Genomic DNA, 18,821 nt, shown 5'->3' with positions numbered 1-18,821 from the left:
GGCCTAAAACACAACTGCCAATTTATCTTTATTTTGTCTAGATATTTAACAATATAAAAAAAACTTCATATTTCTTCATGGTCATATCTTTTCCAAGCTTTTCAAAGATTCAATAGTAGAAACCGCCAAATGCTGCGACAACACAGAATAAACTGTCCTAAAAAAAAAGAGAGAAGAAAACATACACACAGAAATTCAGAATGTTAGTAATAATGAGGGCATAGGGGCAACAGAGGCAATGGAAATTACCACCATCCCATATCTTTATCAAATTTTTCTTCTTTAAGAAACAAAGGGTTTGCAGAGTGTACCTATTAAGTTGCTTGCTTGAGGATAACTACAAAATTGCTCCCTAAAGGTAAGATGAATAAAGAATTAGATTTTCTGAATACAGAAATAAAATGCAAACTAATCAATGCATTTTCACAAAATAATTATTTTCATTTTCCTTACTTATCATAGAAATAATGTATGAAACTTTGCGCTTCATGGAGTTTAAAAAGCATTACGCAGCCCAAGAACTATTCTGTATTATACCTGAAAATAAAAATAACAAGCACCTTGTCATAAACTCTGGGTAAGGGCAAATGGTCTCTGGGTATCTGTTCTCAGTTGATAAAATTCATTTGTTCATTGTTTAGCTCAGAATCACGAAATGATTTCCAGATCCCAGTTAAACTTGTTAAAATACTTTTAGGTTCTTATTATAAGAGTTCCACCTGCTTCAGCAACTCCTGATCCATGAACCTCAGATCCAGCCTTGTAGTAAGGGGAGAAAATCAATCTGAGCTCAAATCTGAGCTAAGGTAAATCAACCTGATTATTAGCCAAAAATAAAAATCTTTGGCCAACCCAGTTCCCTAGCTCCATGGTGGGATAACTCTGAGCTGTGTTCTGTAACAGTGCTATGTGTAGTGAAGAACTGTGTTTTTGTTTTTTAATTTCCAATTTCTTCATAGACTGATACTTTTGTTAAACACAATAAAAAATAATTACTAGGAACATGAAATTTTTTTTAAAAAGCATACAGATATAGCCCAAACTTACTAATAGATTCCATGGACATAAAATTACTTTGTCAAATTGCTATAAAAGTTTCTAAACCTTTACACTCAATTTATATACTTATCTTGCTGTAGACCTGTAACAAACAGTTCACAAACTGGCACTGGTCTGTGGACACATGTTGTATAGTGCTTTTCTACAGTGCCTGCCAGTGTGCGCCAGCAAACTGAACCCCAGTAATCCACAAAAATAATCTGCTCAATATCATATATTTCACTTCGCTGGTGTCATTTCCTCATCCCAAATGAAATGCATTAAGTTCTGGAAATGAAACCTAAATATTAAACAACTCAACAAACTACATACGGCAACCTAAATTGGGCTTTCAAAAGCTATTTTTAGGGAAGCGGACTTGGCCCAGTGGATAGGGCGACCTTCTATACCACATGGGAGATCTGCAGTTCAAACCCCGGGCCTCCTTGACCCATGTGCTGCTGGCCCATGCTGCTGCGTGCAAGGAGTGCCCTGCCATGCAGGGATGTCCCCCAGGTAGGGGAGCTCCTCGCGAAAGGAGTGTGCCCCGTAAGGAGAGCCGCCCAGCGCGAAAGAAAGTGCAGCCTGCCCAGGAATGTCACTGTACACACGGAGAGCTGACACAGCAAATGACGCAACAAAAAGAAACACAGATTCGCGTCCTGCTGACAACAATAGAAGCGGACAAAAAGAAGAACACACAGCAAATGGACACAGAGAACAGACAACTGGGGTGGGGGGTGGGAGGGAAATAAATCTTTAAAAAAAAAAAAAGCTATTTTTAGCCATCTACCTCACCAATCCTGTGCTCCAAAACCCAATTCTGATAATCCTTATTAAAAGTAATAATTAATCACTAAAAATTTTAATTACCTATCTATTCATTGAGTATTGTCTACCTCCCACTGGATTTATAAACTCTCTGAATGCAGAGACTAGGTCTGTCTTATTCATCATTTATTCCTAAAACTTTAAGTACAGAGATTAGAATATAATAGGAGCTCAGAAATATTTGTTGAATGAATGAACTGTATTGTAAAATAACTAAGGGAAATAAGCATTTTTAAGGAAGAAGCAGAAAAATCTCAGCTTGACCCTTCCCCAAAAGAGAACTGATAATTCCCACAGTAATTCCCACTGTTCAGACCTTGATTCCTAGGGTAGTGGAATATAAAATGAAACTTTGGTAAAGACTACAGAATTTTAGAACTAAAAGTTACCCTACGGTGATTTAAACACGTAGCTTCTAAACCTGGGAATTCAGCAGAATCATTTGGGCAACTTTTTAAAAACTCTGATTCACTGATCCAACCCTAGCTTATTAGATCAGAATCTACTTGAGTAGATTCTATATTTTAGATATATATTTTTTACATTATATATTATATATTGAGTAGATACCTATAATTTAAATAAATTCTCCAGATTATTCTTAGGCAGCCACAGCTGGTCCTTGGAAAGACCTTTTACAGTTTCCTGATGTTACTGAGGCAAGCTGAGACCCAGAAAAGTCCAATGGCTTACCTAAACCCATTCAGTTAGAAAGTGGCAGAAGTAGAAATGAACCCCTCTCTCCTAATTCACTTAATCCAGTTTCTGTTTTACTCAACTTTAATTCTAATTCTCCTAATTTATAACCTACGAACACCTGGATGGAGGATAGGATCATTTCTGGGAGCATATAAAATACATAGGATTAAATACATAAAACATCTGTAGTAATAACTTACCAATGTTTACATGAAACCTCTTTTTAAGAATTCCTCTTTATTTTTGCTCAGTTTTTAGAAATGGCCTTGAGATAAAGTAAAGTATTATTGAAAGGAAAATCATTTTTGCTCATGAAATCCCTGCCATCCAAATTTCTTTGCAGCTTAGCAAAGTACTATATGTCTATTAGCACGAAATAATATGCTATACCCAAATTCAAAACTGTGAAGATTTACATCATCTGCTGTGGATCTACTTGCCTATAATCAGCACACAAGATCTCTGCTTTCATATTATAACACAAAAATAACACTAAAATCATCTCACCCAAAAAGACTCTAAAATAAATGTCTAAAACTCAGGAGTCCTCACATGTTAGCAAATATTAAGTAACTTGATTTGAAATGCATAATTTCCTTAGAAGGAAAAAAAAGAGTCCAAATAAACTTACATTCATGAAAACATCATGAGTGTAGTTATCTGTGTCAGCATCCCAGAAACAGCGAGCAGCCATGCTAAAAAGTCAAAGAGGAGTTATCAGCAACATTAACAAGGATCTGAACTACACATACCTGCCATGAACAAAAGTTTTCCTTGATACAATGTTATAGAGCAGTGCTTCCCAACTTTTTTCACAGGTTGACACAGAGAAAAATCATATTTGCACAGTAGAGTACACCAGATAAAATGAAAGGGAATGTAATCATTGGTTAGGCTGCTTGCAGCTGGAGGTGACCAGTCCATGAATTCTAGCAGCCTCTGACCCTCCTTGGCTGCCTTTGAGGGCTAAAGGGTTCAATATCTTGAAGTCTCTGGTACTCTGGAAGGGAAGCTCTATTGTAGATTACTATGACTAAGATATTTGTGTATGACTTTTAGAGGAAATTAACATCTAAGGCTTATGACTGAAACAGGCTTGATTCTTGCACAAAGATGTAAGAAGGCAGGTCTGAAAAGGACCCAAGAGATTATTTAGTCCAACCTGATCATTTTATAAAGCTCCAGAAAAGCAAGGAGAAATCTGAACTAGAAATCAATATCCTAATTAATTCTAAATCCACTGTTATCTTTAAAAGATGCTATGCAACCTCGGAATTTTTAAATTAGCCATTCTTTGCTACACTTTGCTACATTCTGAATTTTCCTCTCCCCAATTTTTGGGTAGGGAAAAAGGTTAGTCAAAATGAAAGCAACCTAAGGAATGGATATGGCTCAAGCAGTTGAGCGCCTGCTTCCCACACGGGAGGTCCTGGGTTCAGTCCCCAGTACCTCTTAAAAAAACAAGCAAACAAACAAAGGGACCAATTCAGGGGAGCCAATGTGGCTCAGTGGCTGAGTGCCCGCTTCCCACATATAAGGTCTGGGGTTTAATCCCAGGTCTCGGTACCTAAAAAAAAAAAAAAAAAGCAACTTAAATGCCCACTAGTACTGGATTGGTAAATGAAATTATAGTATTCCCTGGCAATGAAATTCTATCAGTCATTAAAAATAAATGTTTTACAAAAAAAAAACTTCAAGAACAGGAAAAGTTGTTCACAATATGTTAGGTGAAAATTTTAATTAAATGTATGATTCATTGTCATTAATATTATTGAGTGCTTACTTTGTACTAGACACTGTCTGAGTACTTTCCATATATTTACTCATTTAATCCTATGATGGTAGGTACTATTATTATACCTATTTAATAAATATGTAGACAAATGGCCATAGAAATTAAACTTGTCCAAGATCATGTAACTGGTCAGTGAAAAAGCTTGGTTTTGAACCCAGGCAATTCAGCTTCAAGCCAACAGAGAAAGATAAACATATACAGTATTTTTTGGTTCATATTTTTGTTATTTTAAAAAATTGTTTTTCTATAGAAGAGTTCTCCCAATCTAATATTTCACAACTCTTAAATCAAGAAAGTTTCACCTCTTTCTAAGCTGCAGCAGTAACAATATGAAATCAAGTTAATCTGCTTAACTGATCTATCAACAAGTATTTTTCTAGCAACTACTATATATCCAGAAAGATTAAAACCTGGCCCCTGTCCTCAAACAATTCCCAATATAATCAGGTGAAAAAATTAACACATGCCAAAATAAGATAATGGATATGCTATATTTATATGTTATCAGGATTAAAATGAATTTTGTAAAGCCTCCAAGAGGTACAATACTTAAATTAAACCCATAGAAGAGGTACAGAAATTTAGAGATATTAGAGAGGAGCAAAAGTTAAAAAGATTTGATGAAAGAAGTGGTACTTAAGCTGAGTAAAACCAAGGGAAGGCATGAATATTAAAAACTTATTCCTACAGACTCATTGAGATTCTAAAAATGGAAAAAACTTCACTGATGTGAAGGCAGTGGCTACTAAAGGTTCTGAGGGGAGGGACAGGGAAAAACAGGTATAATCCAGGGGCATTTTTGAGATTTTGGAATTGTCCTGAATGACACTGCAATGCCAGATTCAGGCCATTATATATCTTGTCATAACTTACAAAATTGTGTGGAAGAGAGTGTAAACTACAAGGTAAACTGTAATCCATGCTTAGCGGCAATGCTCCAAATGTGTTCATCAGTTGCAATGAATGTACCACACTAATAAGGGATGTTGTTAATGTGGGAAAGTGTGGGGCGATGTGGGGAGCAGGGCATGTGGGAATCCCCCATATTTTTTATGTAACATTTATGTAATCTAAGTATCTTTAAATAAAAAATTTTTTTAGTTTTATTCAACAAACACTTGAGTATCTACTATGTATGAGGAAAAGTGCTAAGTGCAAATGATACAAAGATGCAAAAAACACAATCCTTGCCTTCAAATTGTTGTCCTTTTACCCATTCCCTAATAAAAGTAAAAAGGGATCCCTAGAAAAATGGTCAACTTCTGTTCTAGGGCTGGAAATGTACAAGATAAACCTGGGTCATCTGGGTCATACCAGACACCTGGGTCATAAGAGATATATGTCATAAGAGAAATATATATATATTAGAAGATTGTGGGAAGGTGGTAAAGTAGGAGCCTCCAGGAATTAGTCCCTCCAACAAAACCATTGAACTGTCTGAATCAACTACTTTGAAACTGTGGCATCTAGTGAAACACTGTGTGGCATCCAGGGAAGACATGGACAAAGTGGCTACATTTCACCCTCTGTACAGCAGCTGCCAGTCCCGTTCCACAGCTGCATGGTGGCAGCCCAACCTCCTCATGTAGCATGCTGGTGCCAGGGTGAGCTATAAGAGCCTCATCTTCCAAAATCCCAAGGTGTGCTCTGATCGCTGATCACTGCTTTTGATCAGCTACTTCAGATCACTGGGGAAGAAGTGCAGTTCTGAGGGCAGTCATTGTTCCACCCCTCCTCAGGCAAAAACAGCAGAGGAGTCTTAAAGAGGCAGTACTTTTTTTCTTTCTTTTCTCTTTCCTTTACCTTTTTGGGAGCAAAAATAGTTTGAAAAAGTCACAAATTGATGGTTCCTATTCTCAACAACAACAAAAACATAGCAATCCCAGAGGAGTGGGAGAACTAGATTTCCAGAGTTATAACATGATACTCAGAATTTCAAGTTCTCAACAACAACAAAAAAATGATAAAACACACAAAGAAACAGGAAATGATGGCCCATTCACAGGGAAAAAAAATTGCCAAAAACCATTCCTGACACATACATTGGAACTATTAGTCAAAGACTTTAAATCAACTTTTAAATATGTTCATTGAGCTATAGAAATCCATATATAAAGAACTAAAGGAAACTAGGAAAACAATGTCTGAGAAAATAAGGAGTTGGGTTATAAAATTATAAAAAGGAACCAATTGAAATTTTGGAACTGCAAAGTATAGTAACTGAAATGAAAAACTCACTTGACCAATTCAACAGCAGATTTGAACAGGCAGAAGAAAGGATCACTTAACTTGAAGACAAGACAACTGAAATTATCCAATGTGAAGTGGGGAAAGAAATGGTAATGAAAAAAAATTAGTAGAGCCTGAGGGACCTGTGGGACACCATCAAGTGTACCAACATATGCATCACTGGAGTCCCAAAAGGACAAGAGAGAGCAAAAGCGGCAGAAAAGTATTTGAAGAAAGAACCTCCTAAATCTGATGAAGGACATGAATATACACACCCAAGAAGCTCAACAAACTCCAAGCAGAATAGACTATAAGAGAGCTACACCAAGACCCATTATAGTGAAAATTTAAAATCCCCTGGGGAACAGGTGTAGCTCAGTTGGTTGAGTGCCTGCTTCCCATGTACAAAGTCCCAGGTTCAATCCTTGATGCCTCATAAAACTTTTTTTAAAATCCAAAGAAATTTCAGCAAGAAGTGACTTGTCACATACAAAGGACTGCCCTCCCCCAATAAGATTAACAGTGGATTTCTTACCAAAAGTTATGGAGATGAGAAGATAGTGAGATGGCATATTTAAAGTCCTTAAAGAAAAAAAACTGCCAATCAAGAATTCCATATCTGGCAAAACTATCTTTTGAAAATGAAGGCGAAATTAAGACATTTACAGATAAACAAAAGCTGAAAGTGTTCATTACCAGAAGACCTGCCCTACAAGAAATGCTAAAGGATGTCCTTTAGGCTGAAATAAAAGGACACCAGACATCAACTCAAAGCCTTAAGAAAAAAGGACATTGGTAAAAGTAACTACAAAGGCACTGTATTATTGTACTTTTGGTTTGTAACTGCTTTGACCTCCTGCATATAACGCAAAAGGCAATTGAGTAAATAATATTTTAAATCTCTATTAATGGGCATACAATGTGTAAAGATGTAATGTGAGGCAATAACAATATAAGAGGGGAGGGATGGAGATATTTCGGAGTAGAGAATTGTATACTACTGAAACAAGGCTGGTACTAGTTTAATTAGGTTGCTATTACTTTAAGATGTTAATTGTGGGAAGCAGATTTGTCTCAACTGGTAAAGCATACTCCTACCATATGGGAGGTCCAGGGTTCAAACCCAGGGCCTCCTGACCTGTGTGGTGAGCTGGCCCATCCATGCACAGTACTGATGCGCGCAAGGAGTACCGTGCCACACAGGGGTGTCCCCTGCATAGGGAGCCCCACACGCAAGGATTGTGCCCCACAAGGAGAGCCACCCTGCGCAAAAAAAGCGCCGCCTGCCCAGAAGTGGTACTGCACACACAGAGAGCTGAGGCAGCAGGACAACACAACAAAAAGAGACACACATTCTCAGTGCCACTGACAAGAATGCAAGCAGACACAGAACACACAGTGAATGGACACAGAGAGCAGACAATGGGGGGGGAGGGGAAGGGGAGAGAAATAAATAAAAAATAAATCTTTAAAAAAAAGATGTTAATTGTGATTACAAAGGTAACTACTAAAAAAGATAGAGAAAAGGAAAGAAGGGAATCAAAATGATATACTACAAAAAAGAAACTGAATTTTAAAAAGGAGTAATAGAGTAATTGAGGAACAAAAACACACAAGACATACAGAAAACAGCTAAATGGCAGCAATAAATCCTTCCTTCTTAGTTATTACCTTAAATTTCAATGGATTAAACTCCCCTATTAAAAGACAATGATTGGGAAGTGAATGTGGCTCAATCGATTGGGCTCCCGCCCACCACATGGGAGGCCCTGGGTTTGCTTCCCAGGGCCTCCTTGTGAAGGCAAGCTGGCTTGCGCCTATGGTGAGCTGACAGCCCATGCCCATGAAGAGCTGACAGCCTGCGCCCATGGACAGCTGGCGCAGCAAGATGATGCAACAAAGGGAGACAAGCAGATACAGAAGAACACACAGCAAATTAACATAAAGAGCAGACAGCAAGAGGCAGGGGGAGGGGGTACAAATAAATAAATAAATAAAGGAAGGGAATGATTGGTAGACAGGATGAAAAAGCATGATTCATTTATATGTGTCTACAAGAGACTCACTTTAGGTACAAAGGCACAAAAAGGTTAAAAGTAAAAGGGTGGAAAAAGATATTCCATGCAGAAGCAGCAGCATATCTGTTGCAAGCAGCTGGGCTAGAGGGAAGCCAGCAAAGTCAAGTAAGGTGGTCAACTGAGAGAGGACTGGAGGAACAGTTGCCAACATTGGCTGTGACCCTGGCAGTTTTTGCTGCTGCTACGGCTATTTCCATGCTGCAAGGCTAGGGAGGAGCTCACTTTCCCAGGGTGTAATAATGTTAACAGAGGCCAGTCTTTCCATATGGGGATGGGGAAGTCTTGACATTATCCTTTACTAATAACCTTTGGACCTTTTGTAATTTATTTGGCATTTTATAGCCTCTGCTTTATGAGCTGGGGTTTTGTGGTTACTCTCCTGTTTGGAAAAACAAACTCAGAGAAGTACCTAAGCAGTATGAACACTCATTTCTTCCTCCAACACCAACTGCAGTTCCTTATTACTTAGAAGAAATGAAACAGGCAGCGAGGACTATTAGAATCGATAGAAGATTGGTGGGTGCCAACATAACTGATGAACTACTTCAGCACACAAGTTTCAGTTATTCAGTTTTCATTGAGGGATTATGTCCAGTATTATATTATACTTACTGTATAAGTGATGATGAATTTTAATTCCCAAAATTAGGCAGACTCCTCAAAATGCACTCATTCAGTTTGCTACTAGGTCGAAAGAAATAGACTAGCAATCTTATTTCACTACACACATTATAGATGATTTTGGCACATGTCTTCAAGTGTTCAGAAAAGCACAATGGAAAATAACAGAGAAAGATCAAGTAAAAGGTAAAGCAGAAGATCTTGTACTTACTTTCTTTGAAACTAAAGTTGAAATGGAGAACGAAGATTCCATGATCTAGTCTGCACTTCCTCCAAAGATAAAGGATTCCTAATAGATTTGTGTGAGGTCTTATTTTTTTTGAAGATTTATTTTACTTATTCCCCCCCTCTGCCCCGCATCATTTGTGCTCGCTGTCTACTCTCTGTGCCTGTTTGTTATGTGCTGTTGTCATCTCATCTTCTTTTTAGGAGGCACCAGAAATCAAACTCAGGAGCTCCCATTTGAGAGGGAGGTGCACAATCGATTGAGCCACTTCCACTCCTTGCTTGTTGTGTCTCTGATTGTGTTTCCTCATTGTGTCAGCTCATTGCATTATCTTGTTGCATCAGTTCACTGTCTTGCTCATCTTCTTTAGGAGGCACCAGGAACCAAATGCGGGACCTCCCAGGTGGTAGGCAGGTGCCCAACTGCTTGAGCTACATCTGCTTCCATGTGTGAGGTCGTATTATATGTATTACTACTTCCTGGGGATTTCCAGAACAAGATCATGTAATGCTTTGGCAGAGAAATTCTTGCACAAGGAATTCTTCTTCCATTAATATATCAACTCAGTGATCCTAATTATATTAATCAATATTTTATTTGGATGATCTGTGATTATAATTATTGCAACTATGAGGACTTTACATACATTATTAAATTGAGTGACAATACTGGAGAGCTCGAAGCAGTAAGAAATAAGGCAGAAGAAGAATTATAGTACTGTGGATCTCTAGATATAGCTGGTGATTAAATCAACACCACTAAAAATCAAATATATAGCTTATTATATATAAAGAAAGTATGTTACTCAAGAATATACCCACTGCAATAAGGCAAAGAAATAAATAACTATGAAATTGGCAGCCAATTTTGGGAAACTTTGTAAAGTTCCCTCTGGACAGCATTCTTGTAGACAATATTGCACTACAATTTTTTATGGATTACTCGCAGCAAACTGGAGGTCAAGCACATCTCTTCTTCTCTATGACAGTGGACAGATACTGGGCTATAGCCCAAGAGCAGCTGGAGGTTTTACTGAGATGTCAGAAAGATGGAAAATGCTAAATCAACCAAACGAAAGGTCTTTTAAGAGAAGCTGCTATTGGAATTTATGAACATTATTTATCAGAAAAGGTATCTCTAAGAGTTACTGTTGATAACTATTTGGTAGCAAAATTAGCAGATCTTTGAGTCATGAAGACCCAACCACTGAAATCTGTGATGGCTTTCAAAGGAGGGTATATAAATTTATGTGCTCATGTTTGCTGAGCTGTATATGTTTTAAAAAATCCTAGTTTCAGAGAGTCAGAAGATAGCAATGGAGAATCATTTAATGGGTCTCCTACAGGAAGCATAAATTTGTCTTTAAATAACTTTCAAATGTATCTTCTGATTACTCAGTACTACTTCATTCTTACATTTTAGATGTTAGAGTTTGTGATGATCATGGAAAGATATATGCATTATATGCTGTTACACTACACCAGAGCAATCTAAATAGTAAGAGTTATGGAAAACTCTTTGTCATTATACTGACTTCCATGACTTCAACATTCTGTGTTGAAGTTTCCTTGTAAAAAGACTTTTAATAAGGTGGACAGATTTTTTAAAAAAAGAAAAAGTAATCATAATGTATATTTGCTGTTATTATTTACTCCTGAAATGATGACAGCATCACCAGCTTTGGCTCACTATTATGTGTCGGACTTCTTGAGAACAAAGCCTGCAGTAAAGGGGTGTCACAGGATGGACACTTTTAAAAATCTGCTTTGCAATTCTATAAGGAATGTTTTAAATGCAGTTAAGGCCTTTCCTGATAACTTAGCAAAGGAAATGACTAATATGTCAGACAACATGGGCAAAATTTTCAAAAAAGATGAGGTCAAGATATAAAGCAATCATTTTTCAAGGTGCCTCCCTTACTTCCGAAGACTGATTCAGATCTGGAACATTGTTGCAACTTAGCTCAACTTGACAATAATGTGGATGATAATATTCCCCTTAGGGTAATGATGCTTCTCATGGATAAAGTATTTGACTTCAAAGACAGAAATCAGTGATTTCAAAGGAATATCAGAAACTAACTTCAACAAGTTATTAGAGGGACGTGGACTTGGCCCAGTGGTTAGGGCGTCCATCTACCACATGGGAGGTCTGTGGTTCAAACCCCGGGCCTCCTTGACCCGTGTGGAGATGGACCACATGCAGTGCTGATGCACGCAAGGAGTGCCCTGCCACGCAGGGGTGTCCCCACATAGGGGAGCCCCACGCGCAAGGAGTGCACCCCATAAAGAGAGCCACCCAATGGGAAAGAAAGTGCAGCCTGCCCAAGAATGGCGCCGCACACACAGAGAGCTGACACAAGACAACACAACAAAAACAAACACAGATTCCCGGTGCCGCTGACAATAACAGAAGTGGACAAAGAAGAACACGCAGCAAATGGACACAGAGAATAGACAATTGGGGCAGGGGGTGGGAAAGGGAGAGAAATAAATAAACCAAATTAAAAAAAAAAAAGAGAGCCTGTGGACACCTGGCCTCTTAAAAAAAAAATCACAAGTTATTAGAGCCACATATGCTGATAGCAGTAACAGAAAATACTTGATCATGTAGACTGGATGACCTCACATGAGCCCATCCACTGCATGGAGTTCCTTTGGCAATAAGAACCCCATCTGGATCTAGACAGTCTAGAGGCTGAGCTGGGGGCACTTAACTCATATACTGTTGTTTCTGTGCCAGTCTTTTAGTGTCAAATAGCTTATTAATACATCTATAAAACTGTGATTTTTCTCATCCTCATCTATAATCAAGCTACTATCAAGAGAGCTTTCCATGTTTTAAATAATTGGGTGGATATTTTTCAACACTGAGAGGATACCGTTCTCACCTCAAGCAAGAATGATGTTGATTTCTTCTATTTCAAACTGATCAGTATTCTCCAGCAATGATGAAGTACCATAGTACATATATGAGAGCTAAGGAAAGCACAAAACAATGGTTCACAGATAAACTGACAGATTTGTTTAGGGGGGACATACTATGTAACATATGATTAGGGGATTTGTTTGGTAGGTTGTAGCAATTTGATGTTGTTTATGAATTCCAAAAATAGATATTGTGTTTGTAAACTGGTCTGTTCCTCTGGGTGTACTAGGTTGTATTAGATTCAGAGATTTCACTTTTACTTTGTTTGACCACATCATTAGGGCATGCAGGGTTGAGTCCCCACCCCCTTCGTGGGGATAAAACAGACTCTCACATGGAAATAAATACACAGAGAAGGAGAACACAGAGAGGTTAGTTTTGGATGCTGGAGCCTCGGGGAGAGAGCCAAGCCATTTGCCTGATAGTTTGCTGCTGAAGAGACCAAAGCCCTGAACAACTGAGAAAGCCCAGAAAGAAATGAGCCCTGGTGAAAGAGACAAGCCCTATGCTAACCTACAGCTGAGAATGGAAGGCGCTAAGATCATGGAGCCTTAGGAGGAAGAGGAAGGCTGAACCGGTACAGAGACCTGCAGCCATCTTGCTCCAACACGTGGCAACAGACTTTGGTGAGGGAAGTAACTTAAGCTTTATAGGCTTATGACTGTAAGCTTCTACCCCAAATAAATACCCTTTATAATTGCCAACAGATTTCTCGTACTTTGCATCAGCACCCTTTTGGCTGACTAATACATAGATCTCTGTGAGCATTTTAATATAGTGGATTAACCAGGTGAGTGGTCTTTGGAACATTAATTTTGGGTCTCAGGAAAGTGACAGAATGCCCTTGAAATATGAAATACCCTTACACCTGTGTAATAGTTTTGTGATATAAAACAAATATGAAATGAAAAAAAAAAAGATATACAGTGCAAAACATAATGAAAACAGAACCAAGTAACTACATTACTGTCAGAAAAAATAGTTTAAATTAAAAAGATTACAAGAGACAAAAAAGGGTGTTATTTATTGATAAAAGGTATACTCCAGCAAGAAGAAATAATGACTATAAACATAATATGCATCTCACAACAGAGCCTCAAAATATATGAAGCAAAAAATAAAGTGCTGCAATGTACTTAAAATATGTATATATGAAAGCAAAAATTGACGAATTGAAGGGAGAAATAGACAGTTCTACAATAATAGCTGGAGAATTCAATATGCCACTTTCAATAACTGATAGAACACACAAACAGAAGACCAATAAGGAAAGATAGGGCATGAAGAATACTATTCACCAATTAGACTTAATGAACACATAAAGAACACTCTACCCAACAACAGCAGAATAAACATATTTCTCAAGTACACATGAAACATTTTCCAAGATAGAACATATGTTGGGCCACAAATCAAATCTTAATAAAGTTAAAAATACTGAAATCATAAGAAGTATCTTCTAAGACCACAAATGGAATAAAGCTAGAAATTAATAACAGGGAAACTGTAAAATTTACAAACGTGTACAGTAAATGACACACTACTAATAAATAATCAATGGGACAAAGAAGAAATTACAAAGGAGATCAGGAAAAATCTTGAGATGAATGAAAACGATAATACAACATATCAGAACTTATGGTATGCAGCAAAGGCAGTACTCAAAGGGAAATTTATATTAATACCTCTAAATGGCTACATTAAAAAAAGGATTGCAAATCAGCAACCAACTTAAAGAAATTAGAACATGAGCAAACTAAATCCAAAGTTAGTAGCAGGAAGTAAACAGTGATGATTACAGCAGATGAAACAGAGAACAGAAAAACAATAGAGAGAATCAAGAAAACCAAAAGTTGTTTTTTTTTAAAAAGAGAGCACACAAATAACTAAAATCAGGAATGAAAGTGCAGATATTCCAATACTTTACAGAAATAAAAAGATTATAAGAATACTATGGGGAAGCAGATTTGGCTGAACGGATAGAGCATCCCCTACCACATGGAAGGTCCAGGGTTCAAACCCAGGGCCTCCTGACCCATGTGATGAGCTGGCCCACGCACAGTGCTGATGCACTCAAGGAGTGCCATGCCATGCAGGGTGTCCCCTACATAGGGGAGCCCCACGTGCAAGGAGTGCACCCCATAAGGAGAGCTGCCCCAAGCGAAAAAAGTGCAGCCTGCCCAGGAATGGCACCACACACACAGAGAGCTGACGCACCAAGATGATGCAACAAAAGAGACACAGATTCCCAGTGCCGCTGACAAGAATACAAGCAGACACAGAAGAACACAGAGTGAATGGACTCAGAGAGCAGACAACTTGGGGGAGGGGGGCGGTGCGGGGAAGGGGAGAGAAATAAATAAAAAATAAACCTTTAAAACAAACCAAAACAAACAGAATGGTACTGGCATAATGATAGACACATTGATCAGTGGAATAGAATTGAGAATCCAGAAATAAACCCTCCACTATACAGTCAACTGGTTTTTGACAAACCTACCAAGTTCATGTTAACGGTACAAAGCAGTCTCTTCAACAAATGGTGCTGGGACAACTGGATATCTATAACCCAAAGAATGAAAGAGGACCCGTACCTCATTCCCTATACAAGAATCAACTCAAAATGGATCAAAGATCTAAATATAAAAGCCAGGACCATAAAGCTACCAGAAGAAAATGTGGGGAAACATCTTCAAGACCTTGTCGTAGGTGGTGGTTTCTTGGACCCTACACCCAAAGCGCGTGCAACAAAAGAAAAATAGATCTATGGGACCTCCTCAAAATTAAACACTTTTGCACCTCACATGACTTTGTCAAAAGGATGAAAAGGCAGCCAACTCAATGGGAGAAAATATCTGGAAATCACATATCTCGTAAGGGTTTAACAGCCAGGATATATAAAGAGTTGTTACAACTCAACAATGAAAAGACAACCCAATTAAAAAATGGGCAGAAGACTTGAATAGACGTTTGTCCAAAGAAGAAATACAAATGGCAAAAAAGCACATGAACAAGTGCTCAACATCGCTAATGATTAGGGAAAGGCAAATCAAAACTACAATGAGATATGGTTTCACACCTATCAGAATGGCCACTACTAAAAAGACAGAGAACTACAAAAGTCTTGGAGAGGATGAGGAGAGATAGGAACACTTACTCACTGTTGGTGGGAATGCAGAATGGTACAGCCACTATGGAGACTGTTTGGCAGTTCCTAAAGAAGTTGAATATAGACTTGCCACATGACCCTGCAATACCACTTCTGGGTATATACCCAGAAGAACTGAGAGCAGTGACACGAACAGACATCTGCACACCAGTGTTCATAGTGACATTATTCATGATTGCCAAAAGTTGGAAACAACCCGGGTGTCCATCAGCAGATGAATGGATAAACAAACTGTGGTGTAGTCACATGATGGAAAATCATGCAGCCGTAAGAAGAAATGAAATTGTGAAGCGTATGACAACATGGAAGAACCTGGAGGACATTATGTTGAGTGAAGCAAGCCAGACACAAAAGGACAAATACTGTATGATTGCATTGCCATGAACCAAATACATTGTGTAATGTATTGTATGATTCAAAAAATTTTATAGGTATCCAGTACATTTAATTGAGAAATGTATGTTTTTATTCAACTGTGTTTTCTTTTTAGTTTTTAATTGTTTATATTTCCAATTATTAAATGTAAACAGTAAAGTTCATTAAAAAAAATAACATGTAGCCTTGATATGATATGAAGAGAACAGCAATTTACCTCAATGGTCTTTCTTCCAAAACCCATAATCCCAGTTTAGTCATGAGCTGAAAAATCCAACTGAGAGACATACAAACAAACAAAAAAGATATAAATCGCAGTGAACAAAGAGAAAATTTTTTTAAGTGGCGGGGCAGGGGGAATGGGACTTCTCAACAGAAACACTGAGAATCAAAAGGCAATGTAATCACATCTTTAAATTGCCGAAAACAGAAAGCTACATACCATCTCCTTCTAGTTAACATAGTAAATGTACTATTGAGCCATCTTCAACCATACAATGAGGACTTGGCAAATCAACAAGAGGGGAAGAGCCTACATCCTTGACTCCAGTGCACCACCATATGAGGCTTCCCTGAGCCACCTCCGCTCCCTGCTTTGTTGCATCTCTCACTGTGTTTCCTCGCTGTGTTTCTTGGTGGCATCAGCTTGCCGCTCCAGGCTGTCACATCAGCTCATTGTCTTGCTCATGTTCTCCAGGAGGCACTGGGAACTAAACCCAGAACTCCCATGTAGAAGGGAGGAGGTCAGTCACCTAAGCCACATCCACTTCCCCTGATGTGTTCTGAGAAGATAGATAAAACTTCTATTTTGTTTAAAATAATAATAATAATCAGGAGCCAACTGAGAGGAACTACCAATGACTAAAGAGGGAAAAATCTGAGCATCAATAAGGACAATAACTGCAATGGACATAAACACATTAAATATATTTAAAACCATGGGTTACGAGATAGAAACAGAAAACAAAACAAAACCTCATTGATAACCTCTGGAGAATATTAGAGAACCAAAATATTATTCTGAAAATTGATAAATTTATCCTGGTTTAAAGGCAGGCATTTACCTTTCTTTTCCTATACAAACTGTATCTTATTGTAATGAAATAGTAGATGCCAGAAAGTCATTCTTAATAAAATCTCATCTAATAAATGAAGGACAATGACAGAATTATAAAATCACAATTTTGTAACCCCTGATAAAAACAATCTAGGACATGCTGTTAAAACCACTGATGGTAAATGAATAGACCCAGTTAACAACAAATGAACTCCCTAATTAATCTTAACATAGAATCAAACAGACATTTTGTGCCTTCTAATGAAATGGAGTAGAATGTATACAAAACACTTTTGTAATATTCTTGTCAAATTCTCAAACCTATGGCTGACTGAGACTAAATGTACCTATTTATTTACAGGAGAGAGGAGACATATTAAATATTACCATGGGAATACAATCACCAAATGCCACAATGGAGAAAATTCTACAGGACAAACAACTCAATTTCCTCAAGAAATGTAATTACATTTGTTCAACCACCTGTAATAAATCTCACTTAATCACTTGTATATTTACTTTAATGTGCTGTTGCATTCAATTCACTAGTATTTTGTTGATATTTTTACATCTATATTCATAAGGAATAGGTATTGGTCTGTAATTTTCTTCCCTTGTGGTTTCTTTTGTTTGTTTTTAAAGATTTATTTATTTTCCCACTTCCCCTCCTCCCACCCTGCTGCTTTTGTTGTCTGTGTTATTTTCTCTTCTCATTTCCTCTCCTCTAGGATTCACCGGGATTCGATCCTGGAGACCCCTGATGTGGACAGAGTTTTCCTGTCAATTGCACCACTTCAGTTCCTGGTTTCTGCTACAGTTCACCTTGACGCTTTCCTTATCTCTCATTTGATGCGTCATCATCTTGCTGCGTGACTCACTCACGCAGGCACTGGCTCACTGTGTGGACATGCTTTCTCTTCTTTTACACCAGGAGGGCCCAGGGATTGAACCCAGGTCCTCCCATATGATAGGCGTAAGCTCTATCACTTGAGCCACATCCACTTCCCTCTTGCAGTTTCTTTATCTGGCTTTGGTATTGGGATTTTAGCCTCCTAGAATGAGTTAAGGAATGTTCTAACCTCTTCAGTTTTTTGGAAGAAAAGGATTGGTGCTCATTCTTCTTGGACTGTTTGGTAAAATTCCCCTATGAAGCCATATGATCCTGGACTTTTCTTTCTTTGATGGTTTTTGATGACTGATTCAATCTCCAATCTAATATGGACTCATCTTAACAGTACAGTAAATGTGTGAATATATATATGAATATGTTTATAATTTGTATGTTGAAATTAGGAACCAAACAAGGTCCACATATTGCATTTGATTGGTATGTCTCTTAAATTTCTTTTTAATGTATTGTTTTCCTTCCTTCTTCTCTCTCTTATACCACATTAACAGAATGAAGGGGGGAAACCACATGATCATCTCAATTGATGCTTAAAAGGTATTTGGCAAACCCTTCTTGATAAAAAGCAATTAGAAAATTAGGAGCAGAAAGAAATTTCCTCAATGTGATAAAAAGGCCTATATGAAAATTCCACAGCAAACATCATACTCAAATGGTGACAAGCTCACAGCTTTTCCTTGGTCAGGACAAGACAAGGACAGCCACTGTCACCACTGTTATTCAGCATTATACTGGAAGTTCCAGCCAGAGCAATTAGGCAAGGAAAAGAAATAAAAGGCATCTGAACTGGAAAGGAAAAAGTAAAACTTTCCCTATTTACAGTCAACATGATCATATATACAAAAAGTCCTAAAAAGTAAAAAACGAA

General features: G+C 37.9%; 1 protein-coding gene and 2 pseudogenes across 6 annotated transcripts in view; 2 read left to right on the top strand and 1 right to left on the bottom strand.

The window, feature by feature from the left end:
• Positions 1-15: 15 nt before the first annotated feature.
• DYNLT2B (dynein light chain Tctex-type 2B) overlaps positions 16-18,821 on the bottom strand; it is a 40,517-nt gene continuing 21,711 nt past the window's right edge. For 2 of the 6 annotated variants that reach the window (XR_009185527.2, XM_004465860.4), the window contains 2 exons: positions 3,200-3,263; positions 16-157 (listed from right to left, as the gene is read on the bottom strand). Coding sequence is in view for 3 of the 6 variants with exons in the window: in XM_004465860.4 (XP_004465917.2) it covers positions 110-157; positions 3,200-3,263 (112 nt within the window). In the remaining 3 variants the exon portion in view is untranslated. Of the gene's footprint in view, positions 158-311; positions 353-3,199; positions 3,264-12,407; positions 12,496-16,206; positions 16,267-18,821 lie in introns of those variants that run through there. The other 4 variants (XR_011648655.1, XM_058295615.2, XM_058295614.2 and 1 more) reach the window with 4 other exon arrangements.
• LOC139438779 (sorting nexin-13 pseudogene) lies at positions 8,910-9,780 on the top strand (annotated as a pseudogene).
• LOC139438778 (sorting nexin-13 pseudogene) lies at positions 9,963-11,643 on the top strand (annotated as a pseudogene).

The sequence above is a fragment of the Dasypus novemcinctus genome, chromosome 4 (assembly GCF_030445035.2).
Source record: "Dasypus novemcinctus isolate mDasNov1 chromosome 4, mDasNov1.1.hap2, whole genome shotgun sequence".
Taxonomy (NCBI): Eukaryota; Metazoa; Chordata; class Mammalia; order Cingulata; family Dasypodidae; genus Dasypus; species Dasypus novemcinctus.
The sequence above is the reverse complement of the archived record's forward strand: the minus strand, read 5'-3'. Positions and strand labels throughout refer to the sequence as shown.